We start from the raw sequence: 11,474 nt of genomic DNA, 5'->3' as shown, positions 1-11,474 counted from the left end.
GACTGATATGTTTAGGTTTTGGGTCAGCGCTGTACAGCATTCTGAAAAAGTGTATTTCTAAAAGTGCGCCGTAATGACGCCAGTGTCAACTGCAGTGTGTGTTGGAAAGGACTGGATGCTGTTCAAACCTCATGCCAAATTTTTGTCACCCCAAACAAAACCAGTTTAAATCCACACAATCTGACAACACTGGGGCTAGATCACAATATAAGCCACAACACAAGTGAGTTCAATAAAATATATCTTTATTACAGACATGTACAAAAATCAAATATACAAAACATTCTGCTAATGTGACTCAGAACTCCAGCATGGACCAGTCGTGGTAAGGCATCTCTTCTAGAGGAATTCTGCACTCTGGATTCTCATGCAGACAAGCCGTCATCATATCACAGCATTCTGTGAAGAAGAAATGGAGAGGTGAGGTTATTGTTATTATTATTATTAAGCTGTTTGACTTAATTGTTCTTTGATGAACATCTCACCTTGAGAGAGGGTAAATTTGGACCAGTCATGTTGGAGGTAGTACAGGTCATACGCTGATGGGAATTCTCCATGGAGCATTGTGAACAGAAGAACCCCAAGAGAATAGACCGTCGCTGGTTTGGCCCGGTAGCATCCTTTTTCATAAAACTCTGGCGGGATGTACGCTTCTGTGCCTGGAGGAGAGACGTTTAGTTTAGCATCATGTTGAATATATATACCAGATGGGCTTCAGCTGTGCTAATTAACCAGCTTTCAATACGTATATTAATAATGCTTATGCACATTCATAACTAGTGTTGTCAAAAGTATCAACTACCAATCGATACCGACACTCATCACAGTCATATTTGCTGAGCATGTGAACACCAATGGCCAATCAGTGGTGTTTAACAGCGCTCAAATTGACTTGTTAAATGTCAGAATCGATTGGTACCGAAGTCGATACTTTTGACCACACTATTCAAAACACCTACCAGAGAAGAGACTGTAGGCTGATTCCATCATGAAGTCTCCACACCCGAAGTCGATCAGCTTGACTTCCAGTGTGTCGGGGTTCACCAGCAGGTTTTGAAGCTTAATATCCCGGTGGAACACCCCGCGGTAACAGCACACGTTGGCCGCATAAACAGCTTGCCTCATGATGGTATGTGCTGTTTTCTCACTGAGGACTCCTCCGCTGACTTCAAGGAATGCCTCCAGGTCCATGCTTGGACTAGGCCGCTCCATCACCATGACGTAATGGTTTTCAAAGACCTGCCAGTCCAGAAGCTGAATAATGTTCGCACACCTGGAGCCACCGCTGGCCATGTTTGCCAAGGTGATCTCTAGAGGAAGTGGCTGGTCACATGACTGAAAACAAAATAATAATGTTGGTTTTCAAACAAGGGTTTCTGACCACAGCCTGTGGTCTATAATAAATATAAGACTTTATAAACTGAACACAGCGAACAGAAAGTGTAGTCTACTCACAGAGCTGACATCTTGCATATTTGGGGTCTTCTGGACAAATTTAACTGCCACCTGTTTAAAGGAACAAGCGAACAATTAACATGTGCACGGAGATCATTTCATTCAGTCATAAATCCTGAACAGAGGATTCATTCGTCAGCAGAAATGTCCAAACAATGAAAGCTCTGATGATGTTCTTTAAACAGGGAACTTCATCAGAGGATTTGATTCTACAAAAATGAATACCTGCAGACCATCCTGTATGCGAATCCCCTCATACACGGAGCCGAAACCTCCTTCACCAAGCTGCTTTCCGAGTTTGTAGCGGCAGCTGATGTCATCTGTTAAAAATGAAGAAAATGTCATTAAATTATAAACCAAATAAAAACACAAACAGTTGAAGTCAGAATTATTGTCAGATTTCAGAACATGATAGTTTTAATAACTCATTTCTAATAACTGATGTCTTTTATCTTTGTCGTGATGACAGTACATCATATTTACTGGATATTTTCAAGATACCAGTGTTCAGCTTAAAGTTCTGAATACTTAAACGTTATTGCTCTGCATCATTTGGGAAATATTTAAAAAATATTAATAAAAAATCACAGAAGAGCGAATAATTTTAACTTTAACTGTATAATTTTACAAAGTTTGATGAGCCTAAACAAATGTTCTGAACTCCAGCAATAAACTTACTATTGTCCAAGCAGGTCCCATCATCTGCTGTAGACTTCACAGCAGAGTCCTCTTGTGAGACCTGATCCGGTAAAGGGTTCGAGTTTTCATCCAGGGCAGAGTCACAGATGTCATCTGTTATGAGCTGCTGGCTCACTGGAAGTTCATTGTCCTCATCAGATGGTGAACTTGGAGGACTATCAAGCTCTTGCTCCAGGCTGTCCTCACTGAGGGAGGATTCATTGTCTTCTGGGAAGTGAAGCTCTGCAGAGTCGTTCTCAATGACCACTGCAGAGTCAAAGCTGTTCACTTCAGGTTTAAAGTCCAAATCTTCGTCTGCTGGAGCATCAAGAGCTGGAGGTTGGAGAACTTCCAGCTCCAGGTTGCTCACAGCAGTGCAGAAGAATTTAGAGCTACTGATGGGCTCTGCGTGAAGTTCGTGGATCTCCTGCACACATAGCTGATCTAAAGAGAGGAAGGAACATCATTAATATGACTCTACAACTCTTTTTGACAAGATATTTGAACAGTTCATTTGCAGAAACATTACTCAATGTGTTTTTATTGATGATCTTCATGGGTTTTCTGCGTTGAATTAGCAAACAAGTAAACTATATATCTAAAGGCAAAGCTCACTGAAATAAAAAATCCTAATACAAATAATTCTTATTTTTTCTGTTTTTTACACAAAACTACAAATTCTGAAGAAAATTCCTGAAATCAGCAGCCATTAACCTTCATTGTAGGAACACAAAATACTGTGGAAGTCAATGGCTGAAAGCACCTCAAACAGGTTTAAGGAGTAAATTATGACAGAATTGTCTTGTTTATGTGAACTGTGGCTTTAAGAAACTCTTTCTAAAATGTCTTCCAGTAATGTTCATTTCTGATCTTTAAACACTTATGTGATGTGTTTGGTGTGTTTAACAGTATGCTTTTAGTAATTAAAAGTGCTCATAAATCTATTTTACCAACAACAGTAGCTCTTCTTCTGGAAAAACAGGCGAAGAAGATGGGAGACAATTTGAGTTTCCTCTTTTTCTGTCTCCCTGCCTGTTTTCCTGCAGCGACGGCCGGGTCATCGGTCATCAGATGACGGTGATTCTCTGTCGTGCTGCCGGTGGGTTCGAGTGGCTCACACGGTTGTTCGTTCGCACACTTAACACCAAACGCTTTCTTCAGACGGTTAATCAGTTTTGAAAATGCCATTTTATCACTGTACTGTTGAATCGCAGAAAGTACTGAACTACTAGACATCCAAAGAAGCTAATGAGAGTTTCTGCTACGTCAAAAGCTTTTTACTGTCACCGATGATGTCAGAGTTCCACAGTTCCATTTGGTATTACGTAGAGACTTTTTAAAACACAACAAACTTCTAATGCAGGCCCGCGCTAGACTGACTGACTCATTCGCCTTAATGTGCTCACACAGCCACCTGCTTATACACATTTTTTCCAATTATTAATTAATTTATTTTTGCACTTAGGCCTATGTATTTTTTCTGTCATGCACAACTTTTTCTGCGTTTTGCTCTTTATTACAAATATTACCATGTTTATATACATTTATACGTGTGTGTGTGTGTGTGTGTGTGTGTGTGTGTGTGTGTGTGATTCATTTATTTTGAGTAGCTCATTTTATTTATTTTATATTTTCATTATCAATTATTTATCATTTTTAACAGTATTATTATGATCATTTATATTATATTTTATATATCATGATTATATAAATTCGTTATTCTTGTGAATTCTTTTTAAATGAATAATGCTTCAAATAATAAATTAAAAAGAAAAATATGCAACAAAATGAAGTTATCCATGTATTACCTGAAACCGCCAGTAGGTGGTGGTAGGACACTGTCTTAAGTGAATAAGACATTTATTCAGCAACAAAGCAACTGTTGTATTTATGAATAGGTCAAGGATGAATCGACTCTCACAATTCATTTAAATCCACAGATTCATTTTCAAAAAATAACCCACTCTAACCTAAATAAGGACTGAACCGATGTAAATGCTAACAGGTAGGAATAATGATCAAATTATTGTGGATTAAACATCTTTGTTGACATTAATTGCAGTAGATTTTATTAAGTTACGACAAAAGGTAGGAAATGGTTTTAATTGTGAACTGTAGTTATTTTATTGTGTGAACATGCTACATGCTAACACCGTCACAGCATCCCAGTCAACTAATTTAGAGCTACTAGTCAACAGTCCCCGCCTTCACTAAGTGAAAAATGCGAATTAAAAAGAAAAAAAAATAACATAAATAAAATAAATAATTACAAATTAAACCAATGAATATTTAAGTCAGTGTAATTAGGTCTAACGTTTATTACTGTATGTCACAGGCTAGTTAGCTAGCGCTAATTAGCATTTGATGGTAATGCAAACATTGATGCAACTTAATGTAACTGTAATGTAAATATTAATGTTATATTAACGGTACTGTAACTTTAAACTATCTATTGTTTTACTTAAAAGCTTGATCAAACCTTTAACGTTAACATCAGTCAGATTAATTGCTAATTGAGTGATTCTGTTAAAATTTACTTACATTTGTTTCTGTCTAGTTAACTTTAGGAACTATACAGGGAGAGGAATTATTTAGTTTTATATTACAGAAACTCGATATCTTTTCTATATTTTTGTTAGGCCACAGTTTGAAATGCCATTCTGCAGGCTGAAATGGCATATTTAACACAATTAACCACGGCTTAACTACAAAAATACAGTCAGGTTTATTTTGTGTGGATAAATGTTAGTTTACTGTAATAAAACTATGTTTTTGTCTTATTGGCTAAATGGGCTCTTGAAAGTGTTTCACATAGAAATAAATAAATAATAATTAATAATAATAATTCCTTACATTTAAATAGCACGTTTCCTGCACACTCAAAGTGCTTTACGCATTGGTGGAACATGTTTCCCGAAAGCCATTTTGAAATGGAAACAATATTTTTCTTTCCCATTTATAGATGATATTTGGTCAACAATACATTTTTACGCCCAAATCAGGTAGAAGAAATTCATTTCAAAATATTACACAGGTACTACTATCCCTGCAATATATTTAATAACAAATAATAATAATAATAAAAAAATCACAAAAATGTTCTTTTTGTACTTGTAAATTTTCTAATGGTTTTTGGAAACAGGTTTCAGGGTTGATTTTTGATTAATTTGGAGATATGCTGTAGAGAGAGGAATCATTAAAAGGCCAGAAGTGAAAATTCTGTCGTCATTTACTCCAAACATGCTTGCGTTCTTGTGATATTTTGAGAAGTCAGTGGTCCCTCACTGATTATAAAACACACACACACACACACACACACACACACATTTTGAGTCTCTATGCAGTTACATTGACTGTAATTTAAGTTATGAAAGGAAACAATATACTTTTTTTTGTTTTATATTAATTATGACGTATTTAAAGGAAGACTTTTTGGCAAATAGGCTAATTTTTCAAGTCACTCAGAGTTAAACTGTTGAGTTTGATCATTTTAATCCATTCAGCTGATCTCTGGGTCTAACAAATAGTCCAAAATACTTGATTATTACTGCAGAATGAGAGTATAGCAAAGATTATAGAATACACATGACGTGTCACTCGTATACTTTTGAAAGGGAAAAGTGAAGCAGTCATTATGGCGAATGAAGCCCCGCCTTCTAGTACAGGAGCCAATCAGTGATTGATATTTGGCAAATAAAGCCCACCTTTTAGTACATGAGCCAATCAGCGATCAGTATAGAATGACAATTCTCCAGGGGAGGGGCTTGGACTAGATGTGAGTTTCTGCAGATATTGTGTGATATGGACATTTATAAATGAAACTAAAAGGACAGTTACTGTTTAATTTTATTGGTTATTCATAGTATCTAATGTAATCGTAATCTTGGCAAGCAGTTTTGAAGAATTTGATTTACCAATTCAAACAGAGTGCCCATGTATACTTCCCGAAAGGCGTATAGGTATAGTTACTAGCCATGTCAAGCTGGAACATAGCAGCTATTCATTTCCATCAGTCTTGGTGCATACTTTAACTACACAAGAGTCAAATTTTACTTTAAAAACTCTTTGGAATTTTTTGAGCGAGATGCTAATGGTCTAATCTGATTCAAGGATCTATGCTAAGCTAAGCTAAAAGTTCTTCTGTCAGACCCGGAGTTTGTCTGAATGGATTTAAAGAGCCCCTATTATACATTAAAAAGGGTCATTTTTTTATTTTTTATTTTGGGGGGGGGTCTCCAACAACAGGCTGATGTGCATTTAAGGGCAAAGAACACTTTCATTGTCCTAAAATATGCATTTATTTTTTTACCAAATTATGGCAGCGACTCATATGATTATTTAGCAATTAATTTGTTTCTACACCCCTCCCTAATGCGATGCTAATCTGCGCTGATTGGTCCTATTGTACTCTGTTGTGATTGGTCAACAGCGTTCAGCGTGAGACGGAGAGAAATGCCCACCATGGCTTATCAACAATATTGAAGTAGTCAGAGTGCAGAGTGTATGTGTGAGTATACCTGCCAACACTCACGTTTTTCTTCCGCGAGTCTCCTGTAATTTCAGACCCATCTTCTGCCACCCTCCCGTTTTGTTATTTATCCCGGAAACTGATGATGGCCATAGCAACGACAAGTGCCAAACGCAATTAAATCCGTAAACAAAGCGGCACGCGTCACATCATGGCATTAGACGTGATATGAGAATATAAAGAGTTAACCAGATGCACTACAAGCGGTTACAAGTAGCAAAAAACAATTAAATACATAAGTTGTAGAGAAAACAAAGAGGCAACCATTTTAATTGCACATACTTACACTTGTGAAATAGAGGAAGAAACTGATCCATAAACTGTGTACTGTAAAGTTCCTGTCGAGCTCTGACAAAGTCCCATACGTCAATAGACTTTTCTGATCTAAAGCACTCATCAGAAAAATGACTGGAACACAGCACAAGCCTGGGCTGTAATGTTGAGGTATTTTTGCCAAAATAAACCTCAACCACTGACTCTTCACTGATTCATCTTTGAGTAGAGAAAATAACACTAACTTTCCCCTCACACTTCAGAGCACAGCGTCTTCGCGACATGATTCAACTGGCGTCTGCTGCAGTGTCCTTCTTCTTTTTCTTTGCTACTGTGTTTGTGGGCGGGGCTGGGTTTTTTAACATTTTCCCGGGATTGCGCGTGCAACAAATAGGCGGGGCCAGGCCCGGATTAAGAACTCAGGAGCTCCTGGGCACATTATCTTGTAAGGCCCCCTACCTGGCCGTACCCCTATAGTTGAATTTAAAAAAATAATAATAATATAATATTTTTTAAATAAAATGAATCTATAATTTGTTGCCCACATATTTAAATAAATGATATATAGTACATATGTATTTACAAAGATTTAACTTATTTTTCAAAGCATTGAATAAAAATACTAATAAAATGAATGTTTTTTTAGTCTACTTGTACAAGTTCACTGAAACAGTACTATATATATATATATATATATATAATTTTTAAGGGTATTTTTAATGTAGAGCTTTTACAAACTGATAGAGCATATTGTTTGCATGGCATAGGCTATATCACACAATGTCTCTCCAATCCAGTTCTATGAATCTGAGTGTTTAATAATACACACACTTATTAATGATTTACTGTCTCTCTCTTCCTCTCCCTGTATTCTCTCTACTCTTCTCATGGTGAAGAGTTGGCAAACAGCATAGATCAACTTGATTATAAACCTAAAAGTATCAGAAAATCACACACACTATACCTCTTCTCCTCTACGGTCTCTCTCCTCTTCGGGGCCTTTCTCTCTCCCTCTCTCTCTCCTTTTTCTACTTTTTCTCTCACGGTGAATCCAGTCCGCGCTGCGCTGCCGTTAGCCTCCTCCGCCTGGTTAATGCTAGCTTACTGATCTAACGTTACCATAACGTCTTCTTCTATACCCTCATTCTCCTCCATTCTCTCCATTTTTGATCCATGATTAATACTAACGTTACACTACAGTCCGCTCAGTTTAGTGCGGGTTATTTCAAAACTGACGTTTCCGCGCTTGACCAATTACAGCATTCTGTTTAGTTAAAGAAAGAAAGACAATTTAAACATAATAATAATAGTTATATGTGATTATTTTGCTCAGATGAAATACAGTTGTCTGAGCAATATAGTTTTTACAGAGAGGGAGGCACCTTTATTAAGGCTAAACATTATTAAATACCCACGAGGCACTTGACTTTATATCACATTTGCATTATTCATTAAAAAGGTTTCCTTCCTGTTAAAAATAAATATATTTCTAATCTGATATGTAATGAGGAGAAAAAAAGTAGCACAATTTCAGCAGATGGTGGATTCGAACCGGGTTAATAATCAATCGCGTCAAAAGATGTTGCTGTGCACATTACGAGGTACGCCACTCAGGCTCTGATGCTGCATAGCTCTTCTAGGCCCACACAGAATCTGCGCCCGCAGAATTCCACAGATTTTTCTCAGATTTTCTGCAGAATTCCGCAGATTTTTCGCAGATCTTTAGCCTATCATTAATTCTGTTTATTTACTTGAGTAAATGTGTAAATCTGAATTTATTCAGTTTTTATTCAGTAATTTATTACTTTTTATTTAATATATTAAGGTGTAAGTTATGATACTCCGCTGGATACTCCCAAAATAATTCCACAGAAATCCGCAGATTTTTACCAAAATTCTCTGCAGAAATAGCAAAAAACGTCCGCAGATTCCGTCTGGCCCTGCTCTTTACTCACGTTGTCTCTGTCAATCAAGCATCGATGGGCGTAAAGCGTGAATAGCTTATTCCAACTAGGTGCACTATTTGCAGTTAGCCTAAAAAAACACCCCGAAATTGTCTTTTTCTTCTCCCCCCTCGCAGGGGCCCCAAGTGCGCTCGGGCCACTGGGCCTGTGCCTATAAGGCCCATTGGTTAATCCGGCCCTGAGGGGGGCTTAAGTTCCATTTCCTGGTCACGCCGGCACGGCTAAAGACTCGTTATCAAGACGATTCATTTGAAGCATTGCGAGTCGACTCTTTTATAAATAAATCAACAGTTTTAAACACTGCGCACTTGCAGATTTAAGTCTTAGCTGAATAATTCACTTCACTTAGAGCTGTGTTACACAATACATGGAAGGTCATTCTCAAAAACCCATAATAGAGGCTCTTTAAAAAAAAAGAAGAATAAACTGAACTGTCTAACTCGAGGAAATGTAACATGAGCATATTTGCAAGTAGTTGTGTGGTTTACCCAAAAAGGAAACTTCTGTCATCATTTCTGAGTTTTTTTTTGACTCTGTTGAACATAAAAGAAGATATTTTTAATAATGCTGAAAACCTGAACATTGACTTCCATAGTAGTTATTTTTCCTGCAATGGAAGTCAATAGCTAGAGGTTTTCAGCATTATTGAAAATGTCTTCTTTTGTGTTTAACAGAAGAAAGAAACTCATAACGATTTCAAATATGCAGAGGGTGAGTAAATGATGGAATCATTTTTATTTTTACTATTAATTTCACTGTTAATTTAAGTTATTGAGTTTAATTTAAAAGCCTCACAAAAATACTTTATTCATTCATTCGTTTATTTTCTTTTCGGCTCAGTCCCTTTATTAATCTGGGGTCACCACAGCGGAATGAACCGCCAACTTATTCAGCATATGTTTTTACGCAGCGGATGCCCTCCCAGCTGCAACCCATCTCTGGGAAACATACATACATACTCATTCATACACTACGGACAATTTAGCCTACCCAATTTACCTGTACCGCATGTCTTTGGACTGTGGGGGAAACCATAGCACTCGGAGAAAACCCACGCGAACGCAGGGAGAACATGCAAACTCCACACAGAAATGCCAACCCAGCCGAGGCTCGAACCAGTGACCTTCTTGCTGTGTGGTGACAGCACTACCTACTGCATCGCCAAATTACTTTATTATTTGATATAAAACTATATATTTTTTTATTTATTAAAATAATTTCCAATTATTAAAAAGCCTTTTCAGTGTCAGTTTTCAGCCAAATGCATCTAGAATTCTCCGTTTCAATCAACAAGCTTCATTTCGGTGCTTCCCTAATCTTGCTATAAGAGGGTCTTTTTGCATTGCACAACTCAAAAACAAGGCGGCAAAACATTTAATTATTATAAACATTTTAAATTATAAACATTTAATTACTATAAAAATAGAACCAAACCCTTTTTCCCCAAATGTCATTATTATTAACAAAATTATTGTTATCAGACATTTATAAAATACTTATTTAACGTGTTGAAGCAACTCAATTCTTAAGTTTATTGGGGGCAACTTGACTGTTTTATGTTCAACTCACTTACATTTATAAAAACAATCAAGTTAACCTAATTCTTTACTTTTTTATCATTTCTATTGTTAAAACGTTCTCACATTTCGCAGGGTTGTAAAACCCAACAATGTTTTAACACTACACGTATATTTACAATATTTTTTGTTAATTCGGTTTAATTTCTGAATGTTAAGTAATCAAAAGTGGTAGTTGTAGTTGTTGTTGTTGTTATTAATAATGCTGTTGTCATTTTCACTGACATTATTACTATCATTATTATTATTGTACTATCTATCTATTATATGTTTTATTTAAATCTTTATTATTCTTGCTTCATTTTTTTGAATTGTTGTATATTTTTATGTTCTCTTGTGTATATACTTTGTTTGACTTGTTCACCCAGTTACCTTTACATGCGCGCGCACAACAGGATTGTTTTTTTCAGCAGGGTGTTTTATGTTGATTCTCTCTATAGAGACTTTTTGGATCACTTGTTTCTATTTTAAGATGACCAGATGGTTTTAGTTTCAGTTGTGTTTGGGAATTGTGACTAATATTACACTCTTTCTTTTCAGACACCCCTTTTCTGGCCGTGAGGGACCCATCTCGAATGGCTCTGGCTTTATAGTAAGTAGGGATGGCCTGATAGTGACAAATGCCCATGTGGTCAACAAGCGTGGTGTTCGTGTCAAACTGACCGATGGTGAGACTTACAACGCCACAGTTCAGGATGTAGACCAGGCTGCAGACATCGCCACCATCAAAATCAATGTTAAGGTACAGATGGAGCTTTGAGTTTGTACTGTTAACATATGTAATCTTTTTGGGTCATTTAATTTTTTAATTAGGGATGCATCGATCCTAATACTTGGATTGGATATCGGTTCAATACTGCATATTTTTGCTGGATCGGGTATCAGCCAGCTGGTACCCATCCAAATCCCATTTTGCTCGTGCTCTATATTCTGTGTAATTTATAAACAAAAGCCAGAAAGGTAGCCTTTTATAAGACAGTAGAAAGTTGTCTTGTACAC

At 36.7% G+C, this 11,474-nt stretch overlaps 2 protein-coding genes across 3 annotated transcripts in view; one reads left to right on the top strand and one right to left on the bottom strand.

Moving 5' to 3' along the window:
- Positions 1 to 77: 77 nt before the first annotated feature.
- On the bottom strand, positions 78 to 3,510 carry pimr158 (Pim proto-oncogene, serine/threonine kinase, related 158). Its single transcript, XM_017358942.4, has 7 exons — positions 3,084 to 3,510; positions 2,134 to 2,577; positions 1,681 to 1,775; positions 1,456 to 1,506; positions 960 to 1,335; positions 486 to 659; positions 78 to 399 (listed from the first exon to the last, which is right to left on the bottom strand). Exons 1-7 carry the CDS (start codon positions 3,367 to 3,369, stop codon positions 299 to 301), a joined length of 1,527 nt encoding a protein of 508 aa, XP_017214431.3. The 5' UTR covers positions 3,370 to 3,510; the 3' UTR covers positions 78 to 298.
- A 504-nt stretch (positions 3,511 to 4,014) lies between these two features.
- Positions 4,015 to 11,474, top strand: part of htra2-8 (HtrA serine peptidase 2-8) — a 25,244-nt gene continuing 17,784 nt past the window's right edge. Inside the window, exons 1-3 of one of the 2 annotated variants that reach the window (XM_073920684.1) lie at positions 4,015 to 4,138; positions 6,563 to 6,640; positions 11,016 to 11,217. The gene's annotated coding sequence lies outside the window, so the exon portion shown is untranslated. The remainder of the gene's footprint in view (positions 4,139 to 6,562; positions 6,641 to 11,015; positions 11,218 to 11,474) is intronic. The other variant, XM_073920683.1, reaches the window with a different exon arrangement.

Source organism: Danio rerio, chromosome 13 (genome assembly GCF_049306965.1).
Source record: "Danio rerio strain Tuebingen ecotype United States chromosome 13, GRCz12tu, whole genome shotgun sequence".
Classification (NCBI taxonomy): domain Eukaryota; kingdom Metazoa; phylum Chordata; class Actinopteri; order Cypriniformes; family Danionidae; genus Danio; species Danio rerio.
Note: the sequence above shows the minus strand (reverse complement) of the source record. Positions and strands in the feature narration are given on the sequence as shown.